The following is a 16862-nucleotide window of genomic DNA, read 5'->3' on the forward strand; positions in this document are numbered from 1 at the left end:
AAATTGTTGCAGCAGATGTTTTTTTTAACAACTTTTTATCCATAATTAAAATAACGATCTATTAAAAACTTACAGAAACTTTTACATGACGCAGCTCTGGTCTAAGCCAAAGTAAGACAGGATATAAGTAACAGCTATGACTGTGTTATGAATAATGATGAATGAGCTCAGTATGAACGTTCTATCCGAGGACGACTTGCTTTCTTTACTTCTCGCTGTTTGTCCAGAGATGACATCGGAGCCTATATGAATCAGCTATAGGTATAAAATCGATAGATCTCTCCTTTATGAACTTCCAGTCATCCCTCCCGCGTCTGTATGGCCAGAGTTATTTTCTATAAAGCGTAGGATTTATGCTCCGTCCGTCTCCAGATCTGTGTACAGATGCCCCATTTTTCAGGCCAGTCCGTCTTCAGATTAATGTAGCATGACTGTACAAAGGCCTTTGGTTTACATTCCCAGCCACGCTCCGCCTGAATCGGGTCTAAGGTTGTTGACCAGTGGGATTTGGCGAGCGTTCAGATGCCAGTTCCAGGAAGCTGTATGGTCTCTGAACATCAGAGGACAGCGAGGCTGGTGGATCTTACAAGCCTGGGCTTGGGTGGTGGTAATTACTAAAGAGAGGAAACGCTAGCGGAGCCAGAATGGTCGGGTGGTTTGCAGTTTGTCTGCAGCTCTTGGGCCTGCTGACCATTTATGTGCTGGTTCATGGCAGAAATGAGAGGGTGACTGTGAGCAGGAGAAGTCTATCATCGTTATATTCAATAAGTCTAGCATCTAATCTTTTAAGATGTATAATAACTGATAATACATTCTTGTAAGTTGGTATGCAGGTAAACAATTATTATCGGGTAGATTTTGCTCATTCAGCTGATCTCATAGCGTAGGATTGCCTTTTGTGATGTCCGTTATTCTGTCTTGTCTGCAAAGCTATCATGGGACTGTTTAAAGTAGACGGGACAGTGCTGAGTAGACGGGACGGTGCTGAGTAGACGGGACGGTGCTGAGTAGACGGGACGGTGCTGAGTAGACGGGACGGTGCTGAGTAGACGGGACGGTGCTGAGTAGACGGGACGGTGCTGAGTAGACGGGACGATGCTGGGTAGACGGGGGTGCTGGGTAGACGGGACTGTGCTGGGTAGACGAGAGGGTGCTGGGTAGACGAGAGGGTGCTGGGTAGACGGGAGGGTGCTGGGTAGACGGGAGGGTGCTGGGTAGACGGGACGATGCTGGGTAGACAGGGCGGTGCTGGGTAGACGGGGCGGTGCTGAGTAGACGGGACGGTGCTGAGTAGACGGGACGGTGCTGAGTAGACGGGACGGTGCTGAGTAGACGGGACGGTGCTGAGTAGACGGGACGGTGCTGAGTAGACGGGACGGTGCTGAGTAGACGGGACGGTGCTGAGTAGACGGGACGGTGCTGAGTAGACGGGACGGTGCTGAGTAGACGGGACGGTGCTGAGTAGACGGGACGGTGCTGAGTAGACGGGACGGTGCTGAGTAGACGTGACTGTGCTGGGTAGACATGATGGTGCTGGGTAGATAGGATGGTGCTGGGTAGACGGGACAGTGCTGAGTAGACGGGCAAGTGCTGGTCAGATGGGACGTTGCTGGGTAGACGGGATGGTGGTGGGTAGACAGGACGGTGGTGGGTAGACGAAACGGTGCTGAGTAGATGGGACGGTGCTGAGTAGACGGGACGGTGCTGAGTAGACGGGACGGTGCTGGGTAGACGGGACGGTGCTGGTCAGACGGGACGGTGCTGGGTAGATGGGAAGATCCTGGGTAGACGGGAGGGTGCTGGGTAGACGGGGCAGTGCTGAGTAGACGGGACGGTGCTGAGTAGACGGGACGGTGCTGAGTAGACGGGACGGTGCTGGTCAGACGGGATGGTGCTGGTCAGACGGGACGGTGGTGGGTAGACGGGACGGTGGTGGGTAGACGAAACGGTGCTGGTCAGACGGGACTATCTATAGTCTATAGTCTATCATCGTTATATTCAATAAGTCTAGCATCTAATCTTTTAAGATGTATAATAACTGATAATACATTCTTGTAAGTTGGTATGCAGGTAAACAATTATTATCGGGTAGATTTTGCTCATTCAGCTGATCTCATAGCGTAGGATTGCCTTTTGTGATGTCCGTTATTCTGTCTTGTCTGCAAAGCTATCATGGGACTGTTTAAAGTAGACGGGACAGTGCTGAGTAGACGGGACGGTGCTGAGTAGACGGGACGGTGCTGAGTAGACGGGACGGTGCTGAGTAGACGGGACGGTGCTGAGTAGACGGGACGGTGCTGAGTAGACGGGACGGTGCTGAGTAGACGGGACGATGCTGGGTAGACGGGGGTGCTGGGTAGACGGGACTGTGCTGGGTAGACGAGAGGGTGCTGGGTAGACGAGAGGGTGCTGGGTAGACGGGAGGGTGCTGGGTAGACGGGAGGGTGCTGGGTAGACGGGACGATGCTGGGTAGACAGGGCGGTGCTGGGTAGACGGGGCGGTGCTGAGTAGACGGGACGGTGCTGAGTAGACGGGACGGTGCTGAGTAGACGGGACGGTGCTGAGTAGACGGGACGGTGCTGAGTAGACGGGACGGTGCTGAGTAGACGGGACGGTGCTGAGTAGACGTGACTGTGCTGGGTAGACGGGACGGTGCTGAGTAGACGGGACGGTGCTGAGTAGACGTGACTGTGCTGGGTAGACATGATGGTGCTGGGTAGATAGGATGGTGCTGGGTAGACGGGACAGTGCTGAGTAGACGGGCAAGTGCTGGTCAGATGGGACGTTGCTGGGTAGACGGGATGGTGGTGGGTAGACAGGACGGTGGTGGGTAGACGAAACGGTGCTGAGTAGATGGGACGGTGCTGAGTAGACGGGACGGTGCTGAGTAGACGGGACGGTGCTGGGTAGACGGGACGGTGCTGGTCAGACGGGACGGTGCTGGGTAGATGGGAAGATCCTGGGTAGACGGGAGGGTGCTGGGTAGACGGGGCAGTGCTGAGTAGACGGGACGGTGCTGAGTAGACGGGACGGTGCTGAGTAGACGGGACGGTGCTGGTCAGACGGGATGGTGCTGGTCAGACGGGACGGTGGTGGGTAGACGGGACGGTGGTGGGTAGACGAAACGGTGCTGGTCAGACGGGACGATGCTGGGTAGACGGGGGGTGCTGGGTAGACGGGACTGTGCTGGGTAGACGGGAGGGTGCTGGGTAGACAGGAGAGTGCTGGGTAGACGGGACTGTGCTGGGTAGACATGATGGTGCTTAGTAGATGGGACGGTGCTGAGTAGACGGGATGGTGGTGGGTAGACGGGACGGTGGTGGGTAGACGAAACGGTGCTGGTCAGACGGGACGATGCTGGGTAGACGGGGGCTGCTGGGTAGACGGGACTGTGCTGGGTAGACGGGAGGGTGCTGGGTAGACGGGAGGGTGCTGGGTAGACGGGACTGTGCTGGGTAGACATGATGGTGCTGGGTAGACGGGACGGTGCTGGGTAGACGAGACGGTGCTGGGTAGACGGGACGGTGCTGGGTAGACGGGACGGTGCTGGGTAGACGGGACGGTGCTGGGTAGACGGGACGATGCTGGGTAGACGGGGCAGTGCTGAGTAGACGGGACGGTGCTGAGTAGACGGGACGGTGCTGAGTAGACGGGACGGTGCTGAGTAGACGGGACGGTGCTGGTCAGATGGGACGGTGGTGGGTAGACGAAATGGTGCTGGTCAGACGGGACGATGCTGGGTAGACGGGGGCTGCTGGGTAGACGGGACTGTGCTGGGTAGACGGGAGGGTGCTGGGTAGATGGGAGGGTGCTGGGTAGACGGGACTGTGCTGGGTAGACATGATGGTGCTGGGTAGACGGGACGGTGGTGGGTAGACGGGACGGTGCTGGGTAGACGGGACGGTGCTGTGTAGACGGGACGGTGCTGGGTAGACGGGACGGTGCTGGGTAGACGGGACGGTGCTGGGTAGACGGGACGGTGCTGAGTAGACGGGACGGTTTCTGGGTAGACGGGACGGTTTCTGGGTAGACGGGACGGTGCTGGGTAGACGGGACGGTGCTGGGTAGACGGGACGGTGCTGGGTAGGCGGGACGGTGCTGGGTAGGCGGGACGGTGCTGGGTAGGCGGGACGGTGCTGGGTAGACGGGACGGTGCTGGGTAGACGGGACGGTGCTGGGTAGACGGGAAGGTGCTGGGTAGAGGGGACGGTGTTGGGTAGAGGGGACAGTGCTATATCTATGGGACGGTGCTGGGTAGACGGGATGGTGCTGAGTAGACGGGACGGTGCTGAGTAGACGGGACGGTGCTGAGTAGACGGGACGGTGCTGAGTAGACGGGACGGTGCTGAGTAGACGGGACGGTGCTGAGTAGACGGGACGGTGCTGAGTAGACGGGACAGTGCTGGGTAGTCGGGAAGGTGCTGGGTAGAGGGGACGGTGTTGGGTAGAGGGGACGGTGCTGGGTAGAGGGGACAGTGCTGAGTAGACGGGACGTGCTATATAGATGGGACGTGCTGGGTAGACGGGACGGTGCTGGGTAGACGGGACGGTGCTGGGTAGACGGGACGGTGCTGGGTAGACGGGACGGTGCTGAGTAGACGGGACAGTGCTGGGTAGACGGGAAGGTGCTGGGTAGAGGGAACGGTGTTGGGTAGAGGGGACGGTGCTGGGTAGAGGGGACAGTGCTGAGTAGACGGGACAGTGCTATATAGATGGGACGTGCTGGGTAGACGGGACGGTGCTGGGTAGACGGGACGGTGCTGAGTAGACGGGACAGTGCTGAGTAGACGGGACGGTGCTGAGTAGACGGGACGGTGCTGAGTAGACGGGACGGTGCTGAGTAGACGGGACGGTGCTGAGTAGACGGGACGGTGCTGAGTAGACGGGACGGTGCTGAGTAGACGGGACAGTGCTGGGTAGACGGGACAGTGCTGGGTAGAGGGGACGGTGCTGGGTAGACGGGACGGTGCTGGGTAGACTGGACGATGCTGGGTAGACTGGACGATGCTGGGTAGACTGGACGATGCTGGGTAGACTGGACGATGCTGGGTAGACTGGATGGTGCTGGGTAGATGGGACGGTGCTGAGTAGACGGGACGGTGCTGGGTAGACTGGACGATGCTGGGTAGACTGGACGATGCTGGGTAGACGGGATGGTGCTGGGTAGATGGGACGGTGCTGGGTAGACGGGACGGTGCTGAGTAGCTGAGTAGACGGGACGGTGCTGGGTAGACTGGACGATGCTGGGTAGACTGGACGATGCTGGGTAGACTGGACGATGCTGGGTAGACTGGACGATGCTGGGTAGATGGGACGGTGCTGGGTAGACGGGACGGTGCTGAGTAGACGGGACGGTGCTGGGTAGACTGGACGGTGCTGGGTAGACTGGACGATGCTGGGTAGACTGGACGATGCTGGGTAGACTGGATGGTGCTGGGTAAATGGGACGGTGCTGGGTAGATCGGACGGTGCTTGGTAGACGGGACGGTGCTTGGTAGACGGGACGGTGCTGTGTAGACGGGACGGTGCTGTGTAGACGGGACGGTGCTGTGTAGACGGGACGGTGCTGTGTAGACGGGACGGTGCTGGGTAGACGGGACGGTGCTGGGTAGACGGGACGATGCTGGGTAGACTGGACGATGCTGGGTAGACTGGACGATGCTGGGTAGACTGGACGATGCTGGGTAGACTGGACGATGCTGGGTAGATGGGACGGTGCTGGGTAGACGGGACGGTGCTGGGTAGACTGGACGATGCTGGGTAGACTGGACGATGCTGGGTAGACTGGACGATGCTGGGTAGACTGGACGATGCTGGGTAGATGGGACGGTGCTGGGTAGACTGGACGATGCTGGGTAGACTGGACGATGCTGGGTAGACTGGACGATGCTGGGTAGACTGGACGATGCTGGGTAGACTGGACGATGCTGGGTAGACTGGACGATGCTGGGTAGACTGGACGGTGCTGGGTAGACGGGACGGTGCTTGGTAGACGGGACGGTGCTTGGTAGATGGGATTGTGCGGAGTAGACAGGTCATTGTGAGTTAAAAGGGAGAAGGCAGGGTTGATGGGACCATGCGGAGTAGTTGATAGAGTATGGAATAGTTGGGATGTTCTTGAGATCCAGGCACTTTGAGGAACAATGTTGATAAGATGAGACGATGGTGACACTTTACCTTACGTGTTCTCTTCTGGTCTGGCAGGGGAGCAGCAGTTCGGACTCTCTGGAAGGGCAAAGCTCGGACTATGCCAACAAGAGCTATGACGCTGTGGTGTTTGATGTGTTGAAAGTAACTCCTGAGGAGTTTGCGGTAAGTCATTATTTTTTGTACTGTTTTGCACACTTCACACTTTGGCCAGAAAACGAGGTACTACGTGTCCCCAAATGGTCACATTCCATCTGCCGTATCTGTAGCAGGAGAGAAATAGCGGACTGTGTGAAGGCAAATCTTTTTCTTCTTTGGGCCTGTCCTTCTCTTCTTCGCTTGCCTAGTCTGCAAGTGAGGAGCATCTGACCTGCAGATCTCTAACTCCTATACAAAACATGGTATTGGGTATTGAGTGTGTCTGCAGACATGCACAGCTCAGCCTTCCTGCCGGCACAGTGAGTATTGGGTGTATCTGCAGAGACAGCCACATGCACAGCTCAGCCTTCCTGCCGCCACAGTGAGTATAGGGTGTATCTGCAGAGACAGCCACATGCACAGCTCAGCCTTCCTGCTGGCACAGTGAGTATTGGGTGTATCTGCAGAGACAGCCACATGCACAGCTCAGCCTTCCTGCCGGCTCAGTGAGTATTGGGTGTATCTGCAGAGACAGCCACATGCACAGCTCAGCCTTCCTGCCGGCACAGTGAGTATTGGGTGTATCTGCAGAGGCAGCCACATGCACAGCTTAGCCTTCCTGCCGCCACAGTGAGTATAGGGTGTATCTGCAGAGACAGCCACATGCACAGCTCAGCCTTCCTGCTGGCACAGTGAGTATTGGGTGTATCTGCAGAGGCAGCCACATGCACAGCTTAGCCTTCCTGCCGCCACAGTAAGTATTGGGTGTATCTGCAGAGACAGCCACATGCACAGCTCAGCCTTCCTGCTGGCACAGGGAGTATTGGGTGTATCTGCAGAGACAGCCACATGCACAGCTCAGCCTTCCTGCCGGCTCAGTGAGTATTGGGTGTATCTGCAGAGACAGCCACATGCACAGCTCAGCCTTCCTGCCGGCACAGTGAGTATTGGGTTTATCTGCAGAGACAGCCACATGCACAGCTCAGCCTTCCTGCCGCCACAGTGAGTATAGGGTGTATCTGCAGAGACAGCCACATGCACAGCTCAGCCTTCCTGCCGCCACAGTGAGTATAGGGTGTATCTGCAGAGACAGCCACATGCACAGCTCAGCCTTCCTGCTGGCACAGTGAGTATTGGGTGTATCTGCAGAGACAGCCACATGCACAGCTCAGCCTTCCTGCCGGCTCAGTGAGTATTGGGTGTATCTGCAGAGACAGCCACATGCACAGCTCAGCCTTCCTGCCGGCACAGTGAGTATTGGGTGTATCTGCAGAGACAGCCACATGCACAGCTCAGCCTTCCTGCCGGCACAGTGAGTATTGGGTGTATCTGCAGAGACAGACACATGCACAGCTCAGCCTTCCTGCCGGCACAGTGAGTATTGGGAGTATCTGCAGAAACTGCCACATGCACAGCTCAGCCTTCCTGCCGGCACAGTGAGTATTGCGTGTATCTGCAGACATGCACAGCTCAGCCTTCCTGCCGGCACAGTGAGTATTGGGTGTATCTGCAGAGACAGCCACATGCACAGCTCAGCCTTCCTGCCGGCACAGTGAGTATTAGGTGTACCTGCAGAGACAGCCACATGCACAGCTCAGCCTTCCTGCTGGCACAGTGAGTATTGGATGTATCTGCAGAGACAGCCACATGCACAGCTCAGCCTTCCTGCCGGCACAGTGAGTATTGGGTGTATCTGCAGAGACAGCCACATGCACAGCTCAGCCTTCCTGCCGGCACAGTGAGTATTGGGTGTATCTGCAGAGACAGCCACATGCACAGCTCAGCCTTCCTGCCGCCACAGTGAGTATAGGGTGTATCTGCAGAGACAGCCACATGCACAGCTCAGCCTTCCTGCTGGCACAGTGAGTATTGGGTGTATCTGCAGAGACAGCCACATGCACAGCTCAGCCTTCCTGCCGGCTCAGTGAGTATTGGGTGTATCTGCAGAGACAGCCACATGCACAGCTCAGCCTTCCTGCCGGCACAGTGAGTATTGGGTGTATCTGCAGAGACAGCCACATACACAGCTCAGCCTTCCTGCCGGCTCAGTGAGTATTGGGTGTATCTGCAGAGACAGCCACATGCACAGCTCAGCCTTCCTGCCGGCACAGTGAGTATTGGGTGTATCTGCAGAGACAGCCACATGCACAGCTCAGCCTTCCTGCCGGCACAGTGAGTATTGGGTGTATCTGCAGAGACAGCCACATGCACAGCTCAGCCTTCCTGCCGGCACAGTGAGTATTGGGTGTATCTGCAGAGACAGCCACATGCACAGCTCAGCCTTCCTGCCGCCACAGTGAGTATAGGGTGTATCTGCAGAGACAGCCACATGCACAGCTCAGCCTTCCTGCTGGCACAGTGAGTATTGGGTGTATCTGCAGAGACAGCCACATGCACAGCTCAGCCTTCCTGCCGGCTCAGTGAGTATTGGGTGTATCTGCAGAGACAGCCACATGCACAGCTCAGCCTTCCTGCCGGCACAGTGAGTATTGGGTGTATCTGCAGAGACAGCCACATGCACAGCTCAGCCTTCCTGCCGGCACAGTGAGTATTGGGTGTATCTGCAGAGACAGCCACATGCACAGCTCAGCCTTCCTGCCGGCACAGTGAGTATTGGGAGTATCTGCAGAAACTGCCACATGCACAGCTCAGCCTTCCTGCCGCCACAGTGAGTATTGCGTGTATCTGCAGACATGCACAGCTCAGCCTTCCTGCCGGCACAGTGAGTATTGGGTGTATCTGCAGAGACAGCCACATGCACAGCTCAGCCTTCCTGCCGGCACAGTGAGTATTAGGTGTACCTGCAGAGACAGCCACATGCACAGCTCAGCCTTCCTGCTGGCACAGTGAGTATTGGATGTATCTGCAGAGACAGCCACATGCACAGCTCAGCCTTCCTGCCGGCACAGTGAGTATTGGGTGTATCTGCAGAGACAGCCACATGCACAGCTCAGCCTTCCTGCCGGCACAGTGAGTATTGGGTGTATCTGCAGAGACAGCCACATGCACAGCTCAGCCTTCCTGCCGCCACAGTGAGTATAGGGTGTATCTGCAGAGACAGCCACATGCACAGCTCAGCCTTCCTGCTGGCACAGTGAGTATTGGGTGTATCTGCAGAGACAGCCACATGCACAGCTCAGCCTTCCTGCCGGCTCAGTGAGTATTGGGTGTATCTGCAGAGACAGCCACATGCACAGCTCAGCCTTCCTGCCGGCACAGTGAGTATTGGGTGTATCTGCAGAGACAGCCACATGCACAGCTCAGCCTTCCTGCCGGCACAGTGAGTATTGGGTGTATCTGCAGAGACAGCCACATGCACAGCTCAGCCTAACTGCCGGCACAGTGAGTATTGGGTGTATCTGCAGAGACAGCCACATGCACAGCTCAGCCTTCCTGCCGGCACAGTGAGTATTGGGTGTATCTGCAGTGGCAGCCACATGCACAGCTCAGCCTCCCTGCCGGCACGGTGAGTATTGCGTGTATCTGCAGACATGCACAGCTCAGCCTTCCTGCCGGCACAGTGAGTATTGGGTGTATCTGCAGACATGCACAGCTCAGCCTTCCTGCCGGCTCAGTGAGTATTGGGTGTATCTGCAGAGATAGCCACATGCACAGCTCAGCCTTCCTGCAGACACAGTGAGTATTGGGTGTATCTGCAGAGATAGCCAAATACACAGCTCAGCCTTCCTGCCTGCACAGTGAGTAGATGCATGTGCAGAGATAGCCAAATGCACAGCTCAGCCTTCCTGCCTGCACAGGGAGTGTCAGTTCTCTGATTAGTGCAGGTGATGCTCCCCCAAAGCTGCAATGCTTCCTTTTTTGTGTAGGTAATTACTCATGCAGTTTTTAGCATGCACAGCACACAGATTTTGATCTTGACAAATATTCCTGTCTGTGTGCTGGACTCTCTGAGAGGCACAAGATTAAATTACGTAATCTCTTCTTCACAAGTGATGGAGGTGGAAGGTGGAATGTAACCCCCGCTGTGTTCTGATATGACCCAGTTGGTAGTAAATGATGATAAATATTGTTTTGTGTCTTGCAGAGTCAGATAACGCTGATGGACGCTCCAGTATTCAAGGCTATCTTGCCTGAGGTGGGTCCTGCTCATTTTTGGGGGGAGGAGGGGAAATCCATGCACTAATTATGTAGCAGCTGCAAGTTTTTATGACACAGCTTGAGTTTTGCATCACTATTATTCTATGACGTTCTTACATATAAGCATACAGATATTCTGCTCTATGCAGCTTGTGGTTATTGCTGTATGCCGGAGTTCAGCTTCTTAGCGCAGTCTCGCTGCCATCCATGTGTGACCACCCACAATGCAATTCTGCTGGGCAGCTTAAGGGAGGCTCCCGACACATGAATCCAACCCATCTCCACGGATTACACGCACGACTGCGGAGTATCGTCTTCCCTCGAATTTCATTAATCGCAGAATTGAAGAGCAGCGTCTGAAACCGCCATTAAATCTGCTTCATTGACAGTTAAATTGTGCGGAACCGGCACGGCACTGACGAGAGCGCCATTAAGCGTTATGCGAGATAGATACTGGCGGATTAACGATCGGCGCTTTTCTCCGCTGCTCGCCGTGATTGCCAGAGATGAATCCCCCTAATGTATTCTGTTACCCGGAACCAGTGTAAATAATATCACAGAGAACTCGGCCAGGCTCTCTGAACTTCTAGAGCCGGTTGTGTACATAAGCGATTACCGCGTGAGATCGTCTGATGTGTGGCAGCGCCGCAATCCTAGGAGAATCCGGGGGCACCGCATGTCACTATGTCATCACGGGGGACATTAAACACGTGTCCTAATATCTTACTATATACAGCAGGAATATTATTGTTATTATTGATTCTTATAACATCATCCTCTTCCATACACAATAATCACCTGATAACGGTCTTCACAATGACGCCACACACACAGCCGTATCCACTCTATGTCACTCCTTTCAGCCAACTGAAAGGAACAGCGAACTAAATAACACTTAAGTAGAACAGTGGGAACAAGTGTTAAAAAGTTTTTTAACCTGCTGAGCGGTCTGGACGAGCTCAGCTCGTCCAACACCGCCAGAGGCTGCCGCTCAGGCCCTGCTGGGCCGATTTGCACCAAATAAAAAGCAGCACACGCAGCCGGCACTTTGCCAGCCGCGTGTGCTGCCTGATCGCCGCTGCAGCGCGGCGATCCGCCGCGTGCAGCGGCGAAAGAGGGTCCCCCCAGCCGCCCGAGCCCAGCGTAGCCGGAACAAACAGTTCCGGCCAGCGCTAAGGGCTGGATCTGAGGCGGCTGACGTCAGGACGTCGGCTGACGTCCATGACGTCACTCCGCTCGTCGCCATGGCGACGAGGGAAGCGAAACACGGAGGGGCGCTCATTGCGGCCTTTCGTGTTATCTCTTGCCGCCGGAGGCGATCGGAAGATCGCCTCCGGAGCGCCCTCTAGTGGGCTTTCATGCAGCCAACTTTCAGTTGGCTGCATGAAATAGTTTTTTTTTTATTTAAAAAAAACCCTCCCGCAGCCACCCTGGCGATTTAATCAGAACGCCAGGGTGGTTAAAAAGACCTTATAGTTTTTGAGAAAATCGATTTTAAAGTTTCAAAGGAAAAAAGTATACTTTGTAAATGCGGTAAATACATTAACTGTCATATACCGCATTTCCATGTATATTTTTTTCCTTTGGAACTTTAAAATCGATTTTCTCAAAAACTATAATGTCTTTTTGAAAAAAAAAAAAAATTCCTCCTTTCCACTGTTCTACTTAAAAATACACTGAAGCGAAAAAAAAAATGATGATATTATGATTTGTATGTGTAGCACAGCTAAGAAATAAAACATTAAGATCAGATACATCAGTGTAATTGTTTCCAGTACAGGAAGAGTTAAGAAACTCCAGCTGTTATCTCTATGCAAAAAAGCCATTAATCTCTACGACTTTCAAAGTCGTGGAGAGGGCTGTCTTCTGACTTTTATTATCTCAACTGTAAGTAAACAGTTTTCTTTTTATCTGCCAGAGGAGAGGTCATTAGTTCACAGACGGCTCTGAAAGAATCATTTTGAATGCAGAGTGTTGTGTAATCTGCACATATTAGAGAATGATGCAATGTTAGAAAACAAACTATATACCTGAAAATAAAAATATGAGAATATTTTCTTTGCTGTTGATCTTCTAGTAATTATTCATAGTACACAACCAATTCATTATATCATATATTTTTTTTCGCTTCAGTGTCTCTTTAACATATCTGGCAAATTTTAGTGTTTCTAGCATGTAAGGGGCCTTTGCTATTAGCAGCTAAATTCGGCGGGTTTTCAGGTAATAATCCCGGCTGTGATCATGGCTAAATCTGTGATCAGTAGCCGGATTTGGACCGCGATCACAAGTACATTCGGAACTGAATCCGTTATGGAGAAGTGATCACAAATTCGGAATCTGACCTCGTGATCAGGCCGTAGAGAGCATCACTGATGAGGGAGAATTACGCAGGCTAAACTCTCTAAATACATACAGGGTGTGTTTCTCTCTGTTTTCCTGCTTTCCTGTGCGAGAGTTCAGGTCCACTTAAAGAGACACTGAAGCGAGAATAAATCTCGCTTTAGTGCTTATATTCAGCAGGGGCATGTGTGCCCCTACTAAAACGCCGCTATCCTGCGGCTGAACGGGGGTCCCTTCACCCCCAAACCCACCCCTGCAAAATCTCTGACCATCTTGGTCGTAGATTTTGCTGCTGTTGAGGCAGGACTAACGGCTGCAGCCCTGCCTCTCGGCGCCGTCTATCAGCAGCGCAGCACCGCCTCTCCCCCGCCCCTCTCAGCGAAGGGAAACTGAGAGGGGCGGGGGAGAGGTGGAGATACGCGCTGATAGATGCGCTGAGAGGCAGGGCTGCGGCCATTAGCCCTGCCTCACCAGGAAGAGATCCCCCGCTGCACGGAGGGGATTTGGGAGGTAAGGGACCCCCGTTTAGCCGCGGGATAGCGGCGTTTTAGCAGGCGCACACATGCCCCTGCTGAATATAAGCACTGAAGCGAGATTTATTCTCGCTTCAGTGTCTCTTTAAACTAACAGTTATTATCTTGGTATTCTGGGCTGTAAGTATACACCTTTTCTTTTCCTCTGTTATTTCTGCGATTCTTTATTTCAGCCAGTAGCCTGTTTAGGCTCTAAAGTGTACCTGAGACGACTAAAATATAAAAAATATGATATGTACCTGGGGCTTTCTCCAGCCCCGTTAAGGCTGATTGGTCCCTCGCCGTCCTCCCAGGCCACCTGGATCAATCGCTAGGCAGCCTGGTAGTTCTGCCAATCGGCGCAAACGGCAGCGGGATGGGGTACGGGTCCGCTTAGAGGAAGGTCAGGGAGCACAGCAAGGACAGCAAACTACCGATCAGCCTGAAGGAGGCTGGAGGAAACCCCTAGGTATGTATACGTCTTTCTCTTTTAGTGGTCTTGGGTTTTCTTTAATGTTTATACAAAATATGAGCCCATGGCAAGGGGGTGAGCTGAGGAAGCCAGTATGGATGGCCGTTTCATATGAAAGCTGATCTTTGTAAGAAAATAAACACTATAAACCAGTGTTCCCCAACCCTGTCCTCAAGGCCCACCAACAGTGCATGTTTTGTATAAAGCCACACAGGTAGTTAATCAGCTCTGCTGAGACACTAATTACCTCACCTGTGCATGAGTGTGGTTTCCTGCAGAACATGCACTGCTGGTGGTACTTGAGGACAGGGTTGGGGAGCTCTGTATACAGGACTGTTGGTGGGCCTTGAGGACAGGGTTGGGTAACTCTGTATACAGGACTGTTGGTGGGCCTTGAGGACAGGGTTGGGGAGCTCTGTATACAGGACTGTTGGTGGGCCTTGAGGACAGGGTTGGGGAGCTCTGTATACAGGACTGTTAGTGGTACTTGAGGACAGGGTTGGGGAACTCTGTATACAGGACTGTTGGTGGGCCTTGAGGACAGGGTTGGGGAGCTCTGTATACAGGACTGTTGGTGGGCCTTGAGGACAGGGTTGGGTAACTCTGTATACAGGACTGTTGGTGGGCCTTGAGGACAGGGTTGGGGAGCTCTGTATACAGGACTGTTGGTGGGCCTTGAGGACAGGGTTGGGGAGCTCTGTATACAGGACTGTTAGTGGTACTTGAGGACAGGGTTGGGGAACTACAGGACTGTTGGTGGGCCTTGAGGACAGGGTTGGGGAACTCTGTATACAGGACTGTTGGTGGGCCTTGAGGACAGGGTTGGGGAACTCTGCAAAGCACTGAGTGATTAAACTGTGTGAGGGGTAAATCAGGCTTAGTACAACCGCTGTCCAGTGTATTGGGTCTCTGGTGATTGGGCCATGTCCCCCCTGATTGTCACACAGCTTATGCCGCGTACGCATGTTTCTGAGCCAGACAGACAGAGGCGCTTAGCTGAGTTACAGACCTTTTGTATAATACAGGACTGCTAGTGGTACTTGAGGACAGGGTTGGGGAACTCTGTATACAGGACTGTTGGTGGGCCTTGAGGACAGGGTTGGGGAGCTCTGTATACAGGACTGTTGGTGGGCCTTGAGGACAGGGTTGGGGAGCTCTGTATACAGGACTGTTAGTGGTACTTGAGGACAGGGTTGGGGAACTACAGGACTGTTGGTGGGCCTTGAGGACAGGGTTGGGGAACTCTGTATACAGGACTGTTGGTGGGCCTTGAGGACAGGGTTGGGGAACTCTGCAAAGCACTGAGTGATTAAACTGTGTGAGGGGTAAATCAGGCTTAGTACAACCGCTGTCCAGTGTATTGGGTCTCTGGTGATTGGGCCATGTCCCCCCTGATTGTCACACAGCTTATGCCGCGTACGCATGTTTCTGAGCCAGACAGACAGAGGCGCTTAGCTGAGTTACAGACCTTTTTGTATATGCTCCGTCCTTATTGCCTGAAGAAGCGGAGTCAATCCCGCGAAACGCGTTGTATGATCTCTTGGTGTGTGCAAATAAACTGCTTTATTGATATTTCAGCAATATTACCTTGTGTTTGCTTGGAAGAGGCAAGCCCAGCACAGCTTCCTCTACAGGGATGCTCTCCAAATCCGAATTCGGGTGAAACACGGATAGTTGCTATCCGGATTTCACCCTGTTAATTACATCCCCTGTGCGGGCTGGGCGGGGGGGGGGGGGGGCAATCTTACCTGTCTGACGTCTTCTTAGGTCTGTCCCTCGGCGCCTCCCACGATGCGATCCACACGGCGGTCACGTGACTACAAACACTTCCGGGTTGAAAGAGGAAGTGTATAGTCACGTGATGCCGGATTGGAGTGCATCGTGGGAGGCGCCGACGGACGGATGAAGAAGACGTCAGACAGGTAAGATTGACCCCCCCGCCCAGCCCGCACAGGTGATGTAATTAACAGGGTGAAATCCGGATAGCAACTATCCGGGTTTCACCAGAATTCGGATTTGGAGAGCATCCCTGTTCCTCTATTTCTAAACTTGTTAGATACTTTTATTGGTTTGGCGCCTCTGTATTCCTGTAACATTGTATAAGTCCACCCTTGGTGGAGGTTTTTTTTCCCCATTTTCTCCTATCTACGGAGAGCGACGTCTTAACCCTGAGTGGGGTGAGGTATAATCTCCCCACCCGCCTGTACCATGGTTGCCTGAGAGGTAACTCTGACTTGTGAGTATATTGTATTTACTCGATCATCTCTTCCTCTACTACCAGTACATACTACACCATATCGGGCTCTCGGTGTCTCTCTTTTGTTTTATCAGCCGAGGTGAGTACGTCCCCCTCAGGGCCCGCTTCCACCAGCGATGTTTGAGATCCCATTGTCATATCACCGCGATTTGCCAATCACAAGGACACATGGTGATCGCCATCCCCTTTTTCCCGCAGATGCACTGCTGATCGCAGAATTCCAATAATCGCGCTGCAGCTAGGGCTAAATACAGAGACAAGGCGACGACAAAGCGCAGTTCTGATGGTTTTTCGTGGTTAATAAAAACCTGTTACATGGATTCTTTGTCCGCAGAAGCGGAGCCGCTGGAAGCGTCGGCCTGTGGAGCGGAATTTGTGACGATACGAGGCCCGTCTTGTCTGACAGGTTTATGAGGGACGTCTTATTAAATCGACAAACGGTTTTCATGAAAGCTCGCTGGAGCGTAGGTTAGCGGCAGTATAAAATCGCACGTCTCCTGAGGCCGCTACAAGTATCATATTATTACCGGGCTTTAGCAGGACATAAAGGGTAGACTTCCCATCTGACGAGGGGTCGTTCTTATTGATGGTAATCGCAAGGCGTCTGCGACATGCAACTATTGAGGCGCATACTCTTTTCTTCCTGGGTCTCATCGCTCTGACAGGAAACATAGTGGCCATATTAAAATCTCAAACCTTCTTTAAAGTGAGCATAACATAAACTCAGCATATGATCTGAAGTTACCTACAGAGAAAAGTTCAGGTGGAAATGATCAGCAGTTCTAGAGATTGGTGAAGATGTAAATGGTACTGAGAGTAAGATGAATAATGATGGAATAAGATTGCTAAAACGAGCAGATTGAATAGGATTTTATGTTGGCGGAATGGTATCTTGAG

At 53.3% G+C, this 16862-nt stretch overlaps 1 protein-coding gene across 3 annotated transcripts in view; it reads left to right on the forward strand.

The window, feature by feature from the left end:
• RALGPS1 (Ral GEF with PH domain and SH3 binding motif 1) overlaps positions 1 to 16862 on the forward strand; it is a 574444-nt gene that overhangs the window by 103771 nt on the left and 453811 nt on the right. For all 3 annotated transcript variants that reach the window (XM_068249198.1, XM_068249199.1, XM_068249200.1), the window contains exons 4-5: positions 6206 to 6313; positions 10332 to 10382. In XM_068249198.1, the coding sequence (XP_068105299.1) occupies positions 6206 to 6313; positions 10332 to 10382 (159 nt within the window). The remainder of the gene's footprint in view (positions 1 to 6205; positions 6314 to 10331; positions 10383 to 16862) is intronic.

The sequence above is a fragment of the Hyperolius riggenbachi genome, chromosome 8, assembly GCF_040937935.1.
Source record: "Hyperolius riggenbachi isolate aHypRig1 chromosome 8, aHypRig1.pri, whole genome shotgun sequence".
In the NCBI taxonomy this organism is placed as follows: Eukaryota; Metazoa; Chordata; class Amphibia; order Anura; family Hyperoliidae; genus Hyperolius; species Hyperolius riggenbachi.